This window comes from Ursus arctos, unplaced genomic scaffold (assembly GCF_023065955.2).
Source record: "Ursus arctos isolate Adak ecotype North America unplaced genomic scaffold, UrsArc2.0 scaffold_34, whole genome shotgun sequence".
NCBI classification, from domain to species: domain Eukaryota; kingdom Metazoa; phylum Chordata; class Mammalia; order Carnivora; family Ursidae; genus Ursus; species Ursus arctos.
This window is the reverse complement of record NW_026623030.1, coordinates 1,083,026-1,106,981: the sequence shown is the minus strand read 5'-3', so window position 1 is coordinate 1,106,981 and position 23,956 is coordinate 1,083,026. Positions and strand designations below refer to the sequence as shown.

The 23,956-nt window shown below is 43.7% G+C and overlaps 1 gene segment (V, D, J or C); it reads right to left on the bottom strand.

Moving 5' to 3' along the window:
• Positions 1 to 4,743: 4,743 nt before the first annotated feature.
• Positions 4,744 to 22,023, bottom strand: LOC125283011 (immunoglobulin lambda variable 2-14-like). The segment is given in 3 exon segments: positions 4,744 to 4,938; positions 21,467 to 21,825; positions 21,940 to 22,023. Coding segments are annotated over 3 exon segments (600 nt in total).
• Between the last annotated feature and the right edge of the window lie 1,933 nt (positions 22,024 to 23,956).

Here is a 23,956-nt window from a genome sequence, read left to right as displayed (position 1 = left end):
TAGTAATTCATCAACAAAAGACTTTTGTCCCCTCATGATTCTCAACTGGTCATGAGTATCGAAATGATGATGGAGATGAAAACAAAAATTAGAATGAGTGCAGGTTATTACATAAACAGCTAAGTCTCTGTAACACCTCTCTCTAGTGTAGTAAGACAATAGTCCATGTTCTACCAGCCCTCCACAAACAGATTCGTCTCAGGAGAGCATAAAACATGGTGCTTTCTTGTCTGAGCTAGGTTTGTCTTCATAGGACAACGCACCAATGTCATGGTCAGTCAAGATGACACCCTCTCTCTCCCTCAAGAGAAGTGTCCAGGGACTCCTCCTGGAGGACATGCTGAGCCAGTTAGTAGAAAATTTGGGAGTCCTAAATCCTGACAATATTCCTGCTAGATACTGAGTAACTGGTGCACATAGAGCAAGACCAGGTTTCCAGTTCTAGAAGTCTCTCATCTTCTCCCAGGGCCTTGTCGGTCCTCTTCAGTAGGTGCTGTGCTAAACTCCCAGGAAGCTCAAGCCACACTGACCCGGATGCTCTCTTAAGCTTAAGGTCTCCTGGGATCTCACCCAAAGGACACATTGTCCTTTCCTTTCTCAGCTAGTTTGTCGCTTTCTACTCACTGTTTCAGATTCCCAAAAGTTTGGGGATGCATACCAAGGTGAAAATAATGTGTGGGAAATAAAAGGGGTGAATAATACCCCACACAATATACGAGTTAATTGCAGATAGGATAGACAGCTGATAGGTTTTATTTATTTATTTTTTTTAGGTGGCTCTGCTTCGAGTGGGTAGATGTGGTTTCCATTTATTTTTCCTTCTTAAAGTAAAAACATTTATTTTATGCACTTTTGTTTAGATATGATAAGCATCATAATGAAAGAATTTTGAAAGGAAACTCAAACAGACCTCAGCAATTTTCCTGTCCTTTACATAGAGCAGACTGTGAACAAATATAGAAGAGAGCATTGCCATGAGCAACAAGATGAAAAAGGAGAAAACACTACCCCTGTGGGTATTTTGTTTTTTGTGGAAATAAATTCACACAGACTCCTTGAGAAGAAACTCTAAAAGAGAACAAGTCAATGGTAGGACAAAGCCACTCTCCCGTGGTTCTGTTGTGGCTGTGGTCTGTGACCTCGCTCCTGGCTCACCCCAGCATGTTCAGGGCAGATCCAGAAGGCAGGTAAAATGGAAGGAAAGATGAGCCTGAATATGGAATGCTTTGGAGACACAAAGACAAGACAAGAATAGGCCAGGCTGCATCCTGAGTATTTCCCTACAAATGTGCCTTGACTCTAACAGTAAATACAAAACTAAAAAAAAAAAAAAAAAAAAAAAAAGGTTGGGTGGGAATGAAATTGTCTCTGATCACCAAGAAAGAAAGGCCTTGCTCTCCTTACTTTTCGTGTTTACCAAGAAAACATGAGTTGTAAATTTTTTCTCTGCCCTCAGTTAAATTACTTAATGTGTTTCGCACACATATATAAGACCCTTTTCAGGTGTACAACCAAGGGATCACTTTCTCAAGCTCCTGAGACTCATCACTTTAAAATGAAAACAGCAAGGAAGAGAGTGTCCCTACTTTACAGATTCTTTGACAGATGTGAGAATCGGTCTAACATGACTGGGAACCTGGCTCCAAGATGCGAAGATACTTCCTGGCATGAATGTAAGAAATTGTTTTTCCTAGAAAGTTTGGATATTTACCACTAATGCTATGTATATGTTATAAATATTCTCTCCCATTCCATAAGTGGTCTTCACTTTGTGAAATTCTCCAGGCATCCTACTCCATTCCTGACGTTTTGTTGGCTCACAAGTCACAAGGGGAAACCAGCTGTGCCCTGTACCAGTGTGAGCAATGGTGCAATTTAGAGTGAGACTTTCCCCAAGAACAGGTGGAGTGTGCTTACGTGGAGTCTCCACTTACTCTGCTCCCATCACTGAAGACTTAAAAGGAATGACCACCTTGGAACACATCACACAAGGAAGTGGAAGCTGACTCTGTCCCTAGAAAATTCATCAAGGGAATGTCTTCCTTTCGGACATCCTTGGAGGACAAGAGAGGGTGAAGAACTGAAGTCTCCTGACCACATTGCAAGAAGCCCCCTCTGCACAGGATTGGCAATCGTCTTCAGAGCAAGGAGGGAGCCTGTGAGCTCAGGATAGGTTTTGGTGTCACATCCCCATGAATTTCCACCACTGTGATAACTGTCACTGGCTGTATATGAGTCACAGTCATAATCAGCCTTAACCTCAGGTTGGAACCCAGAGATGGTCAGGGAGGCTGTGTTGTCAGAGCCAGAGCCAGGGAAACGATCAGGGATCCGTGAGGGCTGCTTAGTGACACAATGAATTACAGGTTTAAGAGTCAATCACAGGTGCGGTTGCTGCCAGGAGACATAGTCAGTTGCCCCAATATCACTGCTCATTCATGCACAGGAGATGGTGACGGTCCTTCCCAGTGCCCCAGGTACTGAGTGAGGCTGATTCGGGGCACACTGGGTCTAGGACACTGAAAAGTACAAAACACACCCTTTTTAATTCATTACTGGGCCCCAGTTAAGACTGAGGAGGAGAAATAGGAGTGCCCACATGTACCCATGGTCTCTTCTCTGGAGACCTCACCTCTGCCCTGAGTGAGGATGGTGAGGAGAACCAGAGCCTTAGTCGTGATGGAGAAACCCCAAGAGCACTGACTTCTGAGACCCCAACCTTAAGGCTGGGTGTCCCCCTCCTCTAATTCCCTTCCCCTGCTTGGAAGAGAAAGAGGCCTCCATGCAAATGTGCTTCCTGCACAAGCGTCTCCTCACCCCCTCTGATCTGACCCTTCATTCTAGGTATATCTGCATTCTGGGACAACAGAACTTAGCTGAAGGATTCCAGTACTTTGACATGGGTATTCTAGGACAGAGCTCATGTTTCTGCCCAGGAAATGCAGCCAGAATTAGAATGTCCCTTAGTTCCTACTGTGGGAATCCCCATATAGTTGAGAAATGATCCCATTCCTTTCTACTTGTGTTGTGCTGATTGAGCTTCGGGAAAATAACCAGAGGGGCTGGAGTTAGAGAGATTCATTCTTTCCTTGGTAGGCTCCAAAAACAGAGTAGGGGATTGTTCACATTCCTTATCTCCTTCTTCTCTTCCTCAGTATTGTGGGTCCTCTTGCTTTTCAGTCCCCTTCCTTGCAGGACTCAAGGCTGAGGCCTGGTGGTGTCCATTGGCCTTTGATGCAGGGAACTTATTGGGGAATATTAGATTTCGATCACCCAACACACATGGTCCTCCTTTACATGACTCAGGAAGAATGTGCTCTTGGGTCTCTGCACAGGTCAGGGTAAATGTCAGTCATGACCTTCCCCAAATCCAGGTCCTTGCTGCCCCCTGTTGGTCACAGATGGTGTAAGCCAGCACCAGGGAAGGCTGCTGAGTGAGAGCTGGAATTCTTTTTCTTTCTTTCTCTTCCTTTCTTTCTTTCTTTCTTTCTTCTTTCTTTCTTTCTTTCTTTCTTTCTTTCTTTCTTTCTTTCTTTCTTTCTTTCTTTCTTTCTTTCTTTCTTTCTTTCTTTCTTTCTTTCTTTCTCTTTCTTTCTTTCTTATAATTATTGTTATTATATTATGTTAGTCAATATACAGTACATCCCTGATTTTTGATGTAAAGTTCAATGAATCATGAGTTGTGTATAACACCCAGTGCACCATGCAATACATGCCCTCCTTACTACCCATCACCAGCCTATCCCATTCCCGCACCCTCCTCCCCTCTGAAGCCCTCAGCTAGTTTCTCAGAGTCCATAGTCTCTCATAGTATCTGCTCTGCTCCTTCTCCTCTTATCTTCTTCCCCTCCCAGTCAGTACCAAATCATTAGATCCCTCTTAAATTCATCTTCCTCAAGAAAGGAATGGGTCACCTGCCACACCAGGTGCTTCAGACCCTATCTCTCAGAACCAGGTAGCTTGTCCCCCTGAACAGCCTTGTCACAGGGTTCGTGTTAGTGTGGCAGTTGTGGTCTCAGTGCTGAGGAAATATCAGAGGTCAAATTAAACCATCCCCTGAAGAAAGCCTGGATGAGAACTATGGCACAGGTGGAAAAAAGATATTCTTTACTTCTGTTGAAACAAAAAATATTGGGAGAGAGAAAGAGAAAGAGAGAGAGTTCAGTCAGCATCAGAAACAGCCAACGTAAACAGGAGCAATTTTCTAGGGTTTGTGAATTAGGTAGAAGGGAACTGGGGTCAGGATTACTCTAAAGAGTGTAACTCTCCGAGTTAATATCAGAGTGCATTTCTCTATCAGGTGGGGCAGAGGACATTCTTCACTTAACCTTGTCTGTACAGAGACTAACAAGTCATAACCGTGGACCTTCCTGGGGTAAAGTCCTTTCCATTCCAAGAGAGCTGCCTGACCTTGTGTGCTTTCTCATGAGGTGGTTTAAAGGGGAAATACCAAACAAGGCTCAATAGTCCCTTTCAGAAGAGACAGGACTTTCAGGAAACGGACTACGAATTGTCTGAAGTGTGAATTCCTAAAGAAACTACTGCACCTGCCCCAGAGAATAAGGGGCTTCCATAGAAATGTGCATCCAGATGTCGCCACGTTGTTGAGCACCTTCAGGGCAAGTAGGGAGCCTTTGAACAGAGGGTAGGCTTTGGCCTCATTTCCTCATGAGATGGGATCACTGTGAAAAAGTGTAGCTACCTACCATATGAGTATCAGTAATACTCAACCTCGTTTTCAGCCTAGAGCCCAGAGATGGTCATGGAGGCCATGTTTCCAGATCTGGAGCCAGAGAAGGGATCAGGGTTCCTTGATCGCCGAGTATTTCCATTATAAATCAGGAGTTTGGGGGATGTGCCTGCGAGTTGCTGATACCAGGAGACAGAATTACCACTCTCAATGTTACTGCTGCTTCTGGCACAGGAGATGGTGATGGTCTGACAAAAGAGGGACATTGAGAAAATGATTGAGTTCTCAATATGATTAGAAAAGAAGAATAATGCAAGAAAGAGGGAGGGGAGTAGGGTGGAGAAATACCTCATTGAAATCCAGAGAAAGGATTCAGGCTCTGAGCCTCTGGGAAAAGAGGACAGGAGTCAAGTTTGGCCTCAGGGACCCAGCTCCAGGGACTTCTCACCAGGGCAAGTCTGTGTGCTACAGGGGACACAGGATGTTCTCAGTCTGTCTCTTCGTGCACACTTTGTGACCTGACCACAGCTGTGTTCTTCCTGGGGCAAGGTCTCCTTATCCACAGCAAGAAACTTGTGTTTTTGTAAGAGGAGGTGGATTTGTAGAAAAACTGGTCAGCACTGACAGATCTTTCCAGGAATTTTATGGAATAGAGATGCTCTGATGACACCCTTTTCATGTCACTGTTCATACCACCTGACAGGTGATTGCAAGAAGTTCTCAACAATGTGTTGCTGTCCCAGAGCATGGGATGAAGAGAGTGGTGGTCTCTGGTATGGGGGAAAAGGAAAAGCGTTTGTGGGAAAAAGAATAGTTTAGATTGTGAGATGATTGTTTGTGTGCTTGAAACATTCAATTACTGAACTATTTAGACCTTTGTTTAGGTAATGATGTCTATATTTTGGAGAATAATAGAGTAATAGATCATGACACTGTCAATATCAGCACCCATCTGAAACGAGATTTAAAGCCCATTAGTTTGGATCCCTATCTCTTGGGATGGCTGCAGAGAGACCTCCTGTGAACATCCCAAGCATCCAGATGCTTCCTGCAAAACACCAACCACTGATCTTCATGAGGAGCTGCCGTGCACCTGTTCCATTTTCTGTGAGTTCTAGAGGCACCATCAGCACCACTTATAATAGAAGAGTTAGTGTTTTATGTAAAATTCTGCTGCAATAATGTGCCCATTAATTACACGTGACATAGATATAATAATCTTGACTCCCTCAAAAAGGAGGCAAAATGAAAACTGGCACATAAAATAATGAATGAGTAATAGAGCAAAAGCATGTAAATTTTTTAAAATAAAAAAATGAATAACGACGTTCTTTTCTTTTAGGTTATGATAAATATAGAGATTCCATACACAATAGCAAGTTAAAAGAGACAGAGAGAAAGAGAGAAAAAATATTGAGACAACATGTCTGGGATCTGACCCAGAAAATAAATGAGCATGTGAATGGTGACTTTTTCACATGCCAATTCCGTTCCCATGTAGAATAATAAAAGCACCCACGTAAGGCAGGAATCTACCAATATCCTGGGGAAGAACGTAGGCAGTAACCTCTTCGACATAGGCCACTTAACTTCTTTCAATACACGTCACCAAAGGAAAGGTAACAAAAGCAAAAATGAACTTTTGGGATTCACCAAGATAAAATGCTTCTGCACACCAAAGGAAACAGTCAACAAAACTAAGAGACAATCTATGGAATGGGAGAAGATATTGTAAATGATATTAGAGAATAGGGCTGACATCCAAGATCTATAAAGAACCTCTCAAACTCAACACCCCAAAAAAAAACAAAAAATAATCCAGTCAAAAAATGGGCAAAAGACATGAACAGACACTTCTCCAAAGAAGACACACAAATGGCTAACAGACACATAAAAAATACTCAACAAATCAAAACCACAATGAGATACCACCTTACAGCAGATAGAATTACCAAAATTAAGGAGGCATAAAAAAAATGTTGACGAGGATGTGGATAAAAGGGAACCCTCTTACACTGTTGGTGGTAATGCAAGCTGGTACATACACTCTGGAAAACTGTATAGAGGTTCCTCAAGATGCTAAAAATAGAGCTACCCTATGACTCAGCAATTGCACTACTGGTGTTAAGCAAAAGATACAGATGTACTAAAAAGAAGGGGCTCATACACCCCAATGTTGATAGCAACAATGTCCACAATAGCCAAACTGTGGAAGGAGCTTAGATGCTCTTCAACAGACAAATGGATAAAGAAGATATGGTTCATATATACAATGGAATATTACTCAGCTATCAGAAGGAATGAATACTCACCATTTGCATTGACGTGGATGGAACTGGAAGGGATTATGCGAAGTGAAATAAGTCAAGCAGAGAAAGACAATTATCATATGGTTTAACTCTTATGTGGAACATAAGGAATAGAACAGAGGACATTATGGGAAGGAAGGGAAAACTGAAGGGAGGGGGAATCATAGGGGAAGATGAACCATGAGAGACTATGCATTCCAGGAAACAATCTGAGGGTTTCAGAGGGGAGGGGATCAGGGGATGGGGTATCCAGGTGATGGGTATTAAGGAAGGTATATGTTGTGGTGAGTACTGGTTTATATGTAACTAATGAATCATTGAACACTACATCAAAAACTAATGATGTATTATACAGTGGCTAACTGAACATAATAAAAAAAATTAAACTCCAGACTTCAGATGGAGAAAAAAAAAAAAAAGACATCGATGGATATACTGACCTTAAGAACTTCTAAAACATTTCCAGTTGTTTTATCAAAGGTGTCTCTTTTCTCATCTTCAAAAACAAGATTTGAAAATATGGTTTGTTGAATTATTTGAGAAGACATAGAAGACTGTTCCTATAGTTTGAGTCACACCATACAAGATGCAATGACAGCTCCACAGATCTCATACTGGATTGACCTGTTCACTTGACATCTAGCCTGTGATTTTCCTGGTAATTTCCCTATTATGAAAATAGAAACTAATTTCTCAGAAGGAAACTGTGGTCCCATTTAATAGGAGACACAGTTGAAGTGGCATGGGGGCTCCCTGCCCTCCTATGTGCATGTGGATACTTTGTAAAGATCTCACTGATGCCATGACAGTCAGGGAGATGTCTTACACTAGAAGACCTCAGGCCAACCAGACAGTGGTCCCTCTGCCAACTTGTTTGTCTCTGTGAAGACCCACACCCCACAGCAGGTGCAGACTCTGACCAGCCTCACATAGACAATGGTCCATGACTCAATACACTATCCTGTTTGGTAGCACAGGCCCCCTTTCCAATGTGCTGGGACCCGTCTGCTAAGGGTTTCCATATATGACACTGTTCTGGCCTTGATGATTCAAGCCTAAAGTTGCTGACTGTTATCAGGGAAAGGAATATGGTAGGTGGTCAAAAGATTTGAAAATAATTGATGGTGAGAACATTATGGAAAGACTGAGCTCTCAAGTGTGCGACTATTATTCAAGGCTCTCCCCAGAAACAGAACTAATATGAGTTGTGGGTGTGCATGTGTGTGTGTGTGTGTGTGTGTATATATATATATATATATATATATATATATATATCTGTGTGTATTTATATTTTAAATATATTATGTGCAATGTGTATAGATATATAAATATATTTCATATTTTGTACGTAACTATATAATGTTTTGCACATAATTATATACATATACATTATAGGAAATATACATTATATAGAATGTACAAAAAAGATACTTATACATTAAAAAATATATTTTCATACATATGAAATTTTATATATATGAAAATTGGTGCACATGATTATTGAAGCATGGAAGTTAATGAGCTTCCATCTGCAACTTACAGACCCCAGAAGGTCAATGGTGTGATTCACCTAGAGTCCAAGGCCCGAGAACCATGGAAGCCAATGATGTGAATTCCGGTCTAAGAGCTGGAGAAGTTGAAATAAGATTTCCGGCTCAATCAGAGATGAGATGAGGGAGGTGAGTTCCTCCATGTCTGGCTTCCGATCCACTCAAGCCCTCATGGATTGGGTCATTCACACACACTTTAGGAAGAGCAATCTGCTGTATTGAACCCACAAATTCAAATTCTAATCTCAGCCAGGAATACTGTCAACACCCAGAAATAATGTTGCATCTGGGCACCCTCTGACCCACGTAGATAGACACAAAAACTTAACCATCACAGTGACCATCTCTCCTGATACCCCACCAGGGAATGAGGCTGTTGTGAGGACATGGCACTTCCAGTGCTAAAGTGGGAAACTTCTGCAACATGACATACACCTTCTAGATCTTCTGATGCCCAAGCCTTGCTTCATTCAGTTGTTCAAACAATTCATGGATCTATTTATAAATTATTAAAGTACTTAATTTATTTTTATATAATTAGCAATTAATCACAACTGAAGCTCCAGCTACACACTGGTTGTTTATCAGGGAAATAGATGCTTTGACTTTCCAGAGAAAAGGGGGACAAACCCATCAGCTATGTCTTCCTTTCTAGAAGAAAAGGAGATCTTGTAGAAAGAGCCTGTGCTGGTGGAGACACTGACTCTTCATTTCCTTGCTGCTGAGTTGAAAAGATGAGAAAAGTCCCTCTCTGGGACAGAGCAAAAAGGGAAAGAAGAAGCCATCATTGTACCAAAGGAAAAGAGCAGAGGGAGTGTGGCTCCTGGATCTTATGTTGATCAAGGAGAGGACCTGAGAAAGAACATAATTCTCAAGAGCATGCTGCATGAAGCCCCTGGTTCAAAGGGCTTGGAAAGCATCCTTAGAACAAGGGGAGATCCTGTGAGCACAAGGCAGGCTTTCGTGTCAGTTCCTCATGAACTCGGACCACTGTGGAAAGTGCCACTATCAGCATATGAACAACAGTAATACTCAGCCTCATCCTCATCCTAGAGCCCAGAGACAGTCAGGGCGGCTGTGTTTCCATGCTTGGAGCCTGAGAAAGGATCAGTGATCCCTGACAGCCGAGTATGGACATTATAAATCAGATCTCTGGGGGCCATGCCCGGATGCTGTTGGTGCCAGGAGACATCATTATGCCTGCCAATGTCATTCCTGTTTCCAGAGCCCCAGGCCCTGAGGGAAACTAGTTAGGGCAGTCTGGGCCCAGAAACACAAAAAGAGGAAAAACACACCCTTATTAGGTCAGTGCTGGAACCTCAGGGGAGTCTGACTAGAGACAGTGGATCAACCCAGATGTCCTCATGGTGCCTTCCCTGGAGACCCCACCTGTGCCCTGAATAAGAGAGATACTTCTGAATCTTTGGACAACAGAGCTTAGTGGAAAAGGTTGAAACACTTTCCATGTATTTCTGAAAGTCAGGAACTTGAATATCTATGCCTTGTTTGTCCAGAAGATAAAGAGCTCCTGATACTCATGGTGATGAGCTTCTGGCCCTTCTGTGTTTCTGCTCTGCCATGACCGTGTCTCTGTGAACATTCGAGGCAGGGGCCCTTTCTTTTGTGCCCTCTGCTGGGCTCCTTCTGAAAATGTTTCTACCCTTAGGACAGAGTTACTGCCCACCCCAGTGGAAACATCTATTGTGAGTTGGTGGTGGTGGCGGGCTCTCACCCAGCTGCAAGCTGTCACCGTCCCCACCCCTACTTGTTTGTACTGGTGCATGTGCAACATCAAAACCCATCAGCTTGTTTGTAAATAACTTGCATTGATCTCGCAGGTGTGCTGAAGTCCCCTGAGTTGATGGGTACCTGGTTTTCAGTGTCTCTGCTATGACATGACTGTGTCTCCTTGGGGATCCCAGGCCTGTGTTCCCCAGGAAATGCCCTCTGAAGGGTGCCCACTCTTCAGAGTCTCTATATGGTTAGGAAAGTGTTGTTGTCTATGATACACAAACACCTGCTGTTGGTGGGGAGGGAGGCAGGGTCTCCCCTTGCTGCAGGCTCATCGCTGATCCCACCCCAAGTCCTTTGTGCTGAAGCATCTCAACACTGGATCCCACTAGTGAATCAGTCATCTCTTACCACTCACCACCTGCCCTATAGAGAAGAAGGTGTGCAGGTGTGAGGAAACCACTGGAGGGAACCAGGAGCACAGGCCAGGAGCAACAGCTGTACATCTGTGTCTGCTCTTCCTCCTTCGGCCCTTTTATCCTTAAACAAACAGCTTCCCTTTCCCCTACTCTGATTCTCAACCTAAATGCGAAGACGAAAAATCATGCTGCCCATGGCAGGTGTTCTATGGAGGGATGAACCTGAGAAGGCAAGGGCAGGTTGATGGCGAACATGTCTGTGTGCCCAAGACTGGTATTCGTTATAAATGTCATATTGTTCAACTTTCCATTTCATTTTAGCCTAGAGTTGTTTTCTCAGTCGTGTGTGTGTGTGTATGTGTGTGTGTGTGTTTGTGTGTGTGTAAAAGATTTTATTTATTTATCTGAGAGAGAGATTGAGAGGGAAGGAGCAGGGGGAGTGGCAGAGGGAGAAACAGACTCCCTGCTGAGCTGTGGGGCTCTATCCCAGGACTCCAGATCTTGACCTGTGCTGAAGGCAGATGCCTAACCAAGTGTGCAACCCAGGGGCCCCTCAGCGTGTGTGTGTCTGTATGTCTGTGTGTGTGTGTGTGTGTGTGTGTGTGTTTCAGTTTTCTCGACTTTCGTCCTTCTCTAAATGAAAGGCTAAAGCAATAATCTTCACTGGTAGGTACCACACTGGCAGGTAAGTCAGGGGGCCTGCAGTGCATGGGAAGCCCCAATCTGCTATTAGCAAAACCTTTCCTGTCTTTGCTCCTTATCAACCCTCTCTGAATTTCCTAAACTGTCCACATGTGGTCTTCCTAGAAGAGGTGACCATTCATTGTAAATCAATGAGGCATACGGAGTCATGTATGCATACAATAGGCAGTAGCTACACATCACTGGAAAAACCTCATGATCACAACCCGCAACAGGTAGCAGCAACAGGACACACACAGGAAGGAAGGATAAACTGGACACCAATTCAATGTGGCCATCAGCTTGAGCAGGGAGCCTGTGGAGAGGACGACCTGCCGGGTGGTGGTGCAAGGAAGTACATCTTCCCATTGCCTACTCCCCCAGTGCACTGAGGGCCGTGTCCCTGCCTCTGTGCCTGGAACACTCTGCCCTTCCTTAGTGCTCTGGTAGATACAACTACTCAGGTGCACCTGGCAAGCCTGGGGTTCAGGCTCTACTCTTAGTTCTCCCTTCTCCACACCATGCAGCAGCGCCTGGGTGTCTCCTGCCCTGTGTGCTGAGGACATGCTGGTGCCTGCTGGAGTCCTGGAGAACCTAGGGTAGCCTCAGAATCCCTCCTCCGGTCCCAGCAACCCTCGCCCTGGTGTCTGGGAGTCGGGGAGAGAGGAGGGCAATGCTGTGCCCCACACCAGTTCCCTCCTGGTTTCCTTGCAGTAGACACGGGGGAGGCAGGGTCAGAGTCTCCGAGCCAGGACCATCAGGATGCTCAGTGGTACTAAGCACACTCAGTAGACAATGAAACAAAGGAGGTATTTGAGAGTCGAGGGAGACACTCTCTGCTACCACCAGCCCCTCGACCTCTGCTCCATCCACTCCCTAGGGCCCGCCATCCCCCTTGATTCTCCCTTTGGAGAGTGGGACCCTCCCTTTGGAAGGAGGACAACATTTGGCTGAAGCCCTTCTTTGTCAACCCTGTTGGCTTCCAGGGACTGGATGCTGATGGGAAACCGGGGAGAAGCCAGAGCCAAGTGACTAGAGCTCCAAGAGGACCCCCTGACTGCACCCATGGTCTGGGCAGAATGCTTTGAATCTCCCCAGCAGCCTTGACCTGGGCATCATGTCTGCCCCAGGAGACCTGAGCAATCTCCTCTGGCCAAGGCCCTCCCCTGGGTCTCTTACTTCCTGCCTTGGTGCCAGGAGAGGGACCCTGTTCTGATACCCTTTTGTCTCAGCACTCCCTAGTCCCAGATTTCCTGGCCTCTCTCCAACTTTGCTGCATGGAGAGATGTTAGCAGACACATGGGACCTCCTCTAAAAGCTTTCAAAACTCTTTTCCAGTTTCCCCCCTTTTCTACTCCCTATGGCTCAACCTGACAAATTTCCATATTAACATCAGCATTTTCCCTTTTCGGTTACATTTAAGTCAGAAAAAGAAGACACTGCCATTACTCCCTCTGCATACCACCATAATCCCAGGGGCCCCGCAAAGGGTTAGATGTTCCCATCCATAGAAAACTGAAGCACAGAGAAGAGATTGGGGAAGGCACTGACATTTGAAGAAACATCAAACCCATGGTGAGTTTCCTATCTTCCAATCAGTGTCCCATGGCCTGGACCAAACACAGTGCAACACATGGGAAAAACACCATCCCTTTTCCCCTATAGGAGGGTCCAATGGATGAAAGAGCTCTTGGGTCTTAATCAGGACTGGGTAAACCACAACCATGCCCTTCTCCCAATGCAGGCCCTCACTGTCCCATGGTGGCCTCCCATGGTGCAACCCAAGGAGCAGCGAAGATAGCTAAGTGGGATCAGGAAATCTCTCCTGTGTTCCTCTACTCCAGCTTCCTTGCCCTCCCTGTTCAATACCAGGCCCCTGGCCCCTCCAAAGGCATCTCTTCCTCCTCCTGCTGCTGTTTTCCTGAATTAACCCAGCAAGGAGGGTCATCATTCTTTTCCCTGTAATTCCTTTAATATCGCTAAAAGATATGGACTTCTTCTTAATTTTTTTCTTTACTTTTTTAAATTTGAATTCAATTAATTAACATATAATGTATAATTAGATTCAGAGATAGAGTTATGTGTTTCATAAGTTGCAGATAACATCCAGTGCTCATTATATCAAGTGCCCTACTTAATGCCCATCACCCGGTTACCCCATCCCATTATCCACCTCCCTTCCAGCAGCCCTCAGTTTGTTTCTTGTAGTTAAGAGTCTCTCATGGTTTGTCTCCCTCTATGATTTTGTCTTATTTTATTTTCCCTCTCTTCCCCTCTGATTCTGTTCTGTTTCTTAAATTCCACATATGAGTTAAATCGTATGATAATTGTCTCTCACTGATTGACTCACTTTGCTCAGCCAAATAACTTCTAGTTCCAACCATCCTTGCAAATGGAAAGATTTCATACTTTTGATGGCTGAGTAATATTCTATTTTATATCTGTGTGTATGTACACATTTATAAACCACATCCTCTTTATCCATTCATCTATCAGTGGACATCTGGGCTCTTTCCATCATTTGGCTATTGTGGACATTGCTACTATAAACACTGCGGTGCAGGTGCCCCTTCGGAGCATGACATTTGTAATCTTTGGAATAATACCTGGTAGTACAATTGCTGGGTCATAGGGTAGCTCCATTTTCAACTTTTAGAGGAACCTGCAGATTATTTTCCAGAGTGGCTGCACCAGCTTGCTATCCCACCAACGGTGTAAGAGGGTTCCGCATTCTCGGAATCCTTGCCAACATATGTTGTTTCCTGACTTGTTAATTTTAGCCATTCTGCCTGGTGTGAGGTGGCATCTCATTGTGGTTTTGGTTTGTATTTTCCTGCTGCCAAGTGATGTAGAGCATTTTTCATGTGTCTGTTGGCCATTTGTTTATACTCTTTTGAGAAATGTCGTTCCTGTCCTCTGCCCATTTCTTGACCGGATTATTTGTTTTTGGGTTGTTGAGTTTGATAAGTTTTTGATAGATATTGGATACTACCCCTTTATCTGATAAGACATTTGCAAATATATTCTCCATTCTGTAGATTGTCTTTTAGTTTTCTCAACGGTTTCCTTTGCTGTCCCAAAGACTTTTATCTTCATGGGATCCCAAGAGATCAGTCTTCTTTTTAGTTCCCTTGCCTTTAATCATGTCTAGCAGGAAGTGATTGCAGACAAGGTCAAAGAGGTTGCTGCCTGTGTTCAAGGAGGGTCATACTGATTACAGCACGATAGAGAAGAGAGTAAGTGAATGATAATTCAAGCGTCCTTTCTCTAGGCCAATCTGCACTGGTGTAGGAGATGGAGGCATGTAAAGTGAGGATTTTCCTGAGAGTTGTGGTCATTGCACTGAGCAGGCATCTCCTTCGGCCTCTGTTATCCTGTTGAGGAGTTTGAAAGAGTTACCTTTTGGAGTCATATCACACAGAGCAGAGGCTGTGACTCTCCCCAGAAATTCCGCAAAGAGTGTGTCTATGGCTCACAGGGACTTGGACATTCTTCATCCTATCCCTTAGTGCATATTGAAAGGAATTCCCACTCAGAGCTGTGTGTCTTCTGATGTAAACTCTTTTCATCCACAAAGGGATTTTTGACCTATCATGTTTTCTTTTTTTTATAATAATATTTTTATTATATTATGTTAGTCACCATACAGTACATCCCTAGTTTTTGGATGTTAAGTTCGATGACTCATTAGTTGCGTATAACACCAAGTGCACCATGCAATACGTGCCCTCCTTACTACCCATCACCAGCCTATCCCATTGACGTACCATGTTTTCTAAAAGAGATGGGTTTGGGGCAAAGACTCCAATCAAGGCGGACAGTCCTTGTGAGAACAGAAATGGGAATGTACACTCAGAAAATGGGCATATTTCTAGAGTGTGAATGTTTGGATAAACCTATTTTAATGTCCTTGGTCATACCCCAGGAAAGACTGTTGAAGAGCACAAAAGAATTGATGCCTTGGTCAAAGGTGGGAGGAAATAATTGGTATAAATGGGGGTGTGGAAAAGAAAATCTGTACCAGGAGAAAGTGATAGCATTCTTATTTGAAAGCATTGTTCATGTGTGTTTTTAACTTATGTGTCCTTTATTACTTCAGAATTAATGATGTGTATTAATGAGATAATGAAATGGTAACTGCTTAATGACCTCTTAAATCCATCAGTGTTTTTGGGGTCAGTTAGCAGTCTTGTAGATTAGATCATTGCCTCCTGTGATCGCTATAGAGAGGTTCCCTGGGTACAATCCAGGTGTCCAGGTTCTTCTTGTGTGGTACTTACGGGAGCTGAATTTATTCTGATCCATGCTCTGTTAGTACAATTCATGCTCTGTTAGAACAAATTCAGGACATCATGGTGCAGGGAACCTTATTTGATTTTATTATTCTGCATTTTTGTGACCTCAAAAGAAAGCATGAAATACAAATAAGAAGCAAGACTGCCCTGAATGGGAACAAAGTGGCCATTTTTACAAATATAATCATAACAGATATTCAATAAAGCTAAAGTAAATTGAAATAAAACAAAAATTAATGCCAAGATCCTTATCATTCAGGTTGAATGAAGCAAGATGCTTCCATAACTATAGAAAGTGGGGGAAAAAAGAAAGATACACTATCCAGAAGAGATGAAATGGAAAATGAGTGGCCCTTAACTCAAAGTAACACACTCTCATGAGATCATTGCTGCGGCCTCAAAGAAACTGAGGAAAGGAAGACAAAATGCCAGCCCAGATGTCCCTGTGGTCCTTCCTGGAGGCTCCATGTGCCCCAGGTGAAGAGGGTGAGGAAGACCTGAATCCAGGCCATGGTGGAGATGGTCCCAAAGGCACTGCTTTCTGAGCCCTAACCCCGGGCCTGGCTGCACCACAACTCTGTTATACCTTCCCCCTGCCACAGAACATGAGGGGTCTTCAAGCAATTATGCTTCCCACCAGCCCCTCCTTACCTCCTACTATCTGACCCTTCATTCTAGAAATTTCTGCATCTAAGCCGAGGCACTTGGATGAAGGATTAAAACATTTTGACATGGATTTTCTAAGGCAGAGTGCATGTCACTGCCCAGGAAATGGAGCCAGACTTGGAACGTCCCTTTGTTCCTACTGTGAGAGTCCCCATGTATTTGACAAATAATCCCAGAACTTACCTTTGTGCTGTGTGCATTGACGGTGGGAAAAAATCCAGAAGGGCTGGAATTAGAAGAGATTCACTCTTTCTTTGTAAGCACCAAAAACAGCTGGAGTTGTTCACACGTCTCACAGCCTTCCTCTGCACCTCAGTAAGGTGGGTTCTCATGCATCGTTTGGTTACCTTCATCACAAGGCTCTGAGCCTGAGGCCTGGGGGCGTTTTTGGATTTTGAGTGAGAACTTATTGAGACACAATCGATTTGGATCAACCATCTCACGTGGTCCTTCCTTGCAGGACTCAAGAAGAATCAGCTCTTGGGACTTCATGCAGGTCGGGGTCAATCACAACCGTGACTTTCCCAAAATCCAGGTCCATGCTTCCCCTTGGTGGCCACAGATGGTGCAACCCAAGCACCAAGGAAGGCAGCTGAGTGAGAGCTGGAATCCTTCATGTTATCCTTCTCCTCCTTCCTTCTTCCCTTCCAGTCACTACCAGGTCCCTAGATCCATCTTCAATGCGTTAGAGTTCATTTGTCTTTGTCTCCATCTTCCTCAGGAATGGAATAGGTCACCTACCACACCAGGTGACTTGGGTCCGCCTCTCAAGACCAGGTAGATTTTCTTCCTCCACAGCCTTGTCACAGGGTTCCTGATAGTGTGACAGTTCTTGGGTTAGAGGTCAAATAAAACCAACCCCTGAAGAAAGTCTGGGTGAGAACAATGGCATGGAGAGAGAAAGGGTTGGTTTCTCTTGATGTTGATATAAAAACTATTGCAGAAGGATAGAGAACTCAGTCAGCATTGAGGATAACCTAAAGAAAACCATGATTTCATTCTCCAGTGTTTGTGGATCTGGTAGAAGGGAACTGGGGTCAGGATTACTCTAAAGGACTCAACTTCAGGAACCTCTCATCAGAGTACATTTCTATGTTGAGTCCATCGGACAGAAATTCATTCTTGTCTTAATCATCTCTGCAGAAAGACTAACTAACCTCAGAGCTGTGCACCTTCCTGAGGTAAATTCCTCTCCATCTAGAAGGAGATGCCTGACCTAATGTGCTTTCTAAACAACGCGGTTTAAAGCGGGAAAGCTTCAATAATTATTAGTATTAAAATGTGGGTAGCTTAGTGTATATATATAAAAAAAAAAGCACTACTTGCTCTTCCAAAGACAGAGTTTAATAATAAACAGGATGAAGTCATGTAAGGGAAATTTTGATATTCAATATATAGAAAGAAAAACATGTCCGTAAAAGAACTTCTAATTTAAATCCTTTTTGTATTTATTTATTTATTTATTTATTTACTTACTTACTTATTTAAGATTTTATTTATTTATTTGACAGAGAGAGAGAAGCTAGCGAGAGAGGGAGCACAAGCAGGGGAAGTGGGAGAGGATGAAGCGGGCTCCCAGCAGAGGAGTCTGATGCGGGGCTGGATCCCAGAATGCCTGGATCAGGCCCTGAGCCAATGTCGGACACTTAATGACTGAGCCAACGAAGGGACCCTAAATGCTTTATTTAAAAAGCCTCCTAGGGGCGCCTGAGTGGCACAGTGGTTAAGCTTCTGCCTTCAGCTCAGGGCGTGATCCCAGCGTTATGGGATCGAGCCCCACATCAGGCCCTTCCGCTATGAGCCTGCTTCTTCCTCTCCCACTCCCCCTGCTTGTGTTCCCTCTCTCTCTGGCTGTCTCTGTCTCTGTTGAATAAATAAATAAAATCTTTAAAAAAAAATAAAAAGCCTCCTTGTTGTATGGTGACTAACATAACATAATAAAAAATTATTATAAAAAATAAAAAATAAAAAAGCCTCCTTGAAATAACAAATAATAAATAAATGAATGAATGAATAAATAAATAAATATAAAAAAATTAAGGGGAAATTCTGATTGAGGCTGACTGTTCTTTGCCACAAGAGAAATGTCCCCTTAGGAAACACATTAGGAATCTACGCAGTGTGGATGTTCTAAAGAAACCATTTAAGTGCCACTATTCACATATCTTTAATAGGTATTTCTCAGAGCACAAGGGAGATGACAAACTGGCCTAGGGTTGGACCAGTTAGCTACCTCATGGCCTCAGCGATTGGGGCAGAAGGAAAAGGGTCATTGCTAGAGTTGATAGATTTGGTTTTGACAATCACAGTCATTCTTGTGTGTTTTAAATTCTCATGTAGTATAATTTTGGAGAGAATTTAGATAACAGTGTCTATTATGTTATACAATACCAAATGGTTGGTATGTATAAAATACCAAAAATTGACTTTTTCATAAGTCAATCACCTGGACATCTGAGCATGACTTTGTAGCCTCGTTGACTGGATACTTGTCCCTTGAAATCACTTTGGAGAGGCCTCCTGAGAATTTTCGGGATCTCAGGCACTTCTTGCAGGAATAAAACCCTGAACTTTACAATGAGCCGGTTGCTTCTGTTCTGTGTTCTGTTAGTAACAGAAACAAATTCAGCTCTCCCTCTGCAAAAGGCAGGAGCCGCTGATTGATTTCAAACCCTTTGGATTTTTGTGTCCATGCAATAAGACGTGATATTCAAACAATAAATCCCACTATCATCCAAAAGTGACAAAATGACCACATGCACACAATATCCTTATGATTCAATAAGAAACATAGCAAATGTGATTAAAAATATAAGAAATCAATACCCAGCATCTTACTTTATAAGGCAAATGAAAGTTGATGATTCCTTATACACAAGCAATTTTAAAATAAGAAAAAATGCAGAAATGATGCCCAGGAGAATGACTGGCACTTAATGAGAAATTCTATGAACTCATCAATGAGAATTGAGTGGAGGTGCTGATTCCCTGATTGCACTGAACAGAAAAACACTGCTGGATATTTAGAGCATAGGGACACTTAGAATATTTCAAATCATCTCTATCAAAAGTAATCTCGTTAGGGGTGCCTGGCTGGCCCAGTCAGTAGAGCGTGTGACTCCTGATCAGGTTCATAAGTTTCAGCACCATGTTGGGTGTGGAGACCACTTTTCAAAAACTTAAAAAAAATTTTAAGAGGCACCTAGGTGGCTCAGTCAGTTAAAGGTATGCCATCGGGTCAGTTCATGCTCCAGGTTTCTGGGATGAAGCCCTGGGTCAGACTCACTGTTCACCGGGAGTATGTTTCTCCCTCTCCCTCTCCCCACTCGTGCTTTCTGTCTCATTTTCTCTCTCTTTCTCTCAAGGTCATAAATTACTTAATTAAAAAACATGTTTTAAAAAGTGACCTCTCTCCACCTAAAACTATTAAAATCTCGCACACCAATTTTACCTAATTTGGAAATTAGCGACCACTCTCTCATCTTTTCATAAAAGTACTTAAGTGTATACTGCTTCACCGTTTCAGAATACCCAAGAGGCTGTTCCTACGACTTGAGTCTCCACACACTCAAGACACAAAGGGCTACAGCAGCCCCATTATGTCATATTGGAGCCATCCTGTTCACACAATATCTATACGCAGGATTATTCTGTAAGGTTACCTACAATTAACATATGAACTACTTTCTCAGAAAGATACTGTGGCCCCACCTTTGAGAGACTCATTAGAATAGGCAATGGTGCCTCCTACCTCCTATGTACATGTCAATATTTGCTAAAGGTCCTATTGATGTCATTCCAGTCTGGAGGCACACTTATGCCAGATACCACAGAGAATAACCAGACAGTGGACCCTCTACCTCCTACAGGTTTTCTCCACAACGGCACACATCCAACATGCAGATATAATCTGTGTACACCTTCCACAAACATGAGGGACTAACTCAGGTCTTTATGCTGTGTCCTCAAAAGCAAATGCTCCTTCCTACTGTGATTTGAACCAGATGTAGGGGTCTGTTGTGGCAAATTCCCAGCCTGGATGATTAACACATGAAGGTATTGACCATTTATTGGAGGAAGAAAGGAGCCAACTGGAAAGAGATTTGGAAAGTTAACTAAGGGAGAGAACAGAATGAGAGAGACTGAGTTCTCAGGTAAGCTGACCTTGCATCCTGAATTGCCCCAGAGTGAGGGCACTGCTAGGACGTGGCACTTTCACTGCTAAATCTAGGAAAATTCTGGCAAACTGAGATCAATTGGTTATTGAAACAGGTTTTCTCTGGTCTACACAAGGTTCAATTAAGGGACAGAGAATCTTTGGATATATATGATGTGTATGTGTATAATGATTTGTCATAACTGGGATACCAAATAGAGGTTGGACGGACTCCTAATGAAAATCAGATATAGTGGGGTTTCCTGAGGATTGGAGAGAAGCCTTCTGTTCCCAGGTGAAAAATGGAACCATGTTGGAAAGAACCCACCCTGTCAGGAAGACAGAGCTGAACCCAGGATAGGGATTCATTGTTCTGAGGGGAGGGGAGCTTCTACATACCATAGAGTCTCAACGCCAAATCCCCTTCTCAACGTCCTTGGATATGGGGTCCACAAGAAGGGGCACTGGAAAAACAACATGTTCCTTTTCTACTCATTCCTTCAGCTAGATCTTCAGCTGTTCAGTGAGTTGCTGTTTTCTCAAACACTGACATGCAGAACAATATCCCACCAAGGTAGGTCATGTTGACTAGAGTATGGTGGACACTTAGTTGAGTAAAACAAGGTCATTTCTGGATAAATGACTCCCACCTGGACTAACAGGAGTGAGAGGCTGTCATTTAAAATAAGGATGTTCCTGAGAACTGTAAAAATTATACAGAGCACACGTCTCTTTATCCCTCTCTTCCTGCCACTGAGGATTGGGAAGACTATCTTCTGCGAACATGTCAAGGAACAAAGAGACTGACAGTTTCCCAGACAATTCACAAGGGAGCTTTTTCCATTTTACTACAATCCAGGAGGGAGACGACCTGAGAGAGAACTGAATTCTCAAGGCCATGTTGCATGAAGCCCCCTTTATACATGGTTAGGATTGAGGAAGCATCTTCCAAGCAAGGAGGGAACTTGCCAGAAGAGGACAGGTTTTGGTTTTACTTCCCCATGAACTTAGACCACTGTGATAAGTGCTACCACTTCTATATGAGGCACAGTAATACTCAGCCTCATCCTCAGCCTGGAGTCCAGAGATGGTCAGGGTAGCTGTGTTGCCAGACTTGGAGCCAGAGAAGCGATCAGGGATCCCTGATGGCCGAGTATTTACTCTGTAAATCAGAGTTTTGGGGGCCATGCCAGGATACTGTTGGTACCAGGAGACACCATTATAACCTCCAATGTCATTGCTGGTTCCAGTACAAGAAATGGTAACTGTCTGTCCCAGAGCCCCGGACACTGAGGCTGGCTGAGTCAGGGCAGACTGGGCCCAGGAACCTAAAAAAAGGATAAATGTAATCGTTAGCTCTGTGCTGGGGCCTCAGGTGAAACTGAAGAGGAGAGAAACGATCAGCTTAGATGTCCCCATGGACCCTTCCCTGGGGACCTCACCTGTGCCCTGAGTGAGGAGACTGAGAAAGACCAGAGTCCAGGCCATGGTGGTGACTCCTCAACAGCACTGCCTTCTGAGACCCCCAATCCCAGGCTTGTGTCTCCCAGACCTCTATTATCTCCTCCCCATCCCTGTCTCAGGAGGGTGTGGCCTGCATGCAAATGTGCTTCCTAGACCTTCCTCTCCTCACCCCCTCTGATCTGACACTTCATTCTAGATACTTTGCATCCTTGGGCAGCAGAGCTTAGCTGACTAGACTCAAACACTTTGACATGTGTTTTCTGAAGGTCAGGAATTGCAATTTTTATGCCTGATTCACCCAGAAGAGAAAGATCTCCTGAGGACCTCAGGTATGTGAGCTCCTGGACCTTCTGTGTTTCCACAATACCAGGACTATGTCTTTGTGACCATGCAACTCTTGGGGCCCTTCTTTCTATGCCCTCTTCTGGGTATCAACTTCTGAAGATCTCTCTACTGTTAGGAAAGCATCACTGCTGATGCCATTGGAAACATCTGCTGTGAGTTGGTGGTTGGTGCTGGGCTCTCCCCCACCTAAAGGCTGCCACAGTCCCACAAATCCTTGTTGTGCTGATGAACATGAAACATTGACACCCACCAGCTTGTCAGTCACCTCAGCTGTTTACCTACATGCCATATGGAGGGTCAGGTCCACAGGTGTAAGCAAACCCTAAGAGGGGAAAAGGAGCACCTGCCAGGACATTCTGCACATTCCACTCATGAACAAGCCACTTGCCTTTCTTCAGCCTCAAATTTCAACATGAGAAATGAAGAAGAAAGTTACACTGTCCATGGTACACTTTCTAGTGAGAGATGAATCAGAATAGAGTTGTGTAGCTTTGATAATGGGACATTTCTCAGTGCCTGGGGGGTTAATTGTTATAAGATTTATATTATCCAGCTCTCATTCCATTTATATTTGATCTATTTGTCTAGCAATAGTCACATTTTTTTTTCTACTCAGGTTTTCATCACCATTCATCCACTGGTCACCATAAATGTAATCTCTGGACCTTGGACCACTGAGGGAATAGACCATTATAGAGTATCCATTCCTATTTCTTTCCTGTGGAACTTTTAAAATTCATTTTCAATTTCTCCTTTTCCCTAATGCCTGTTTCAACAGGTAACGTAGACAGAATTGGAAGTCTATAACTCGGCTCAGTTTTGAATTAGGACATAGTGAGCAGACACCACAATTCCCCATGAATGCTGCTGTAAGCCAAGAAATAATGCACATCGGAGCTGTTTGAGTCCCTCAAACAAGCTCTTACAAGGCCGATTGGGAATGACATTGACATTTCAAGTAGCATAGAAACAATGCTGACTTTCCTCTTTTCCCTTCAGAGTCTTGCCACCTGCCCTCAGGCAGCTGGGAGCCAGGACCAGGCACCAGCTTGAGACAGAAAGAGATCCCAGAATAGCCCATTATTCTGGCTTGACATGTGAGAAAGATGATTTCTAACACTCAGAGCAACATTGGATATCCAATTTTCCATTCTTTTAGGGTTTCTTCTTTTCCTTCTCTATGTCCCTTCAGAAAGGAAGTACATCTCTTGTGAGAAAAATAACAGTGGTGGCCCTAGGAAGTTGCTTTTTGGCCCCAAATACAATCCTCTCTGTCCTCGAGCAACATTGCCCAGACATCAGCACTGTCAGGGGAATTGCATGGCAGTGGAGTGGAGCCATAAATCCACAGATATGTCCACAAGAGAAGAAGGAAGATCCAGTGAACTGGAAATACTGGGGAGACAGTAGAGGGAGAGAAGCCTGGGAAAGCAATGCTGCAACTTGTTTATGAGTTCATGGTTCATCTCTAAGCTGCACTTGTGCAGTGTCTGATACTAAGGAGAATGGAACAATGTGGGTAACAAAACGGAAAAGGACTTCCAAAGACATCCTAGATGTGACCTGTGGAGCTCACTCTGTAGCTTCCCCTTAGGACAGATGCAAATAGCAGAGCAAAGGTTTTGCAAACTGACACAGAAATTACATTCC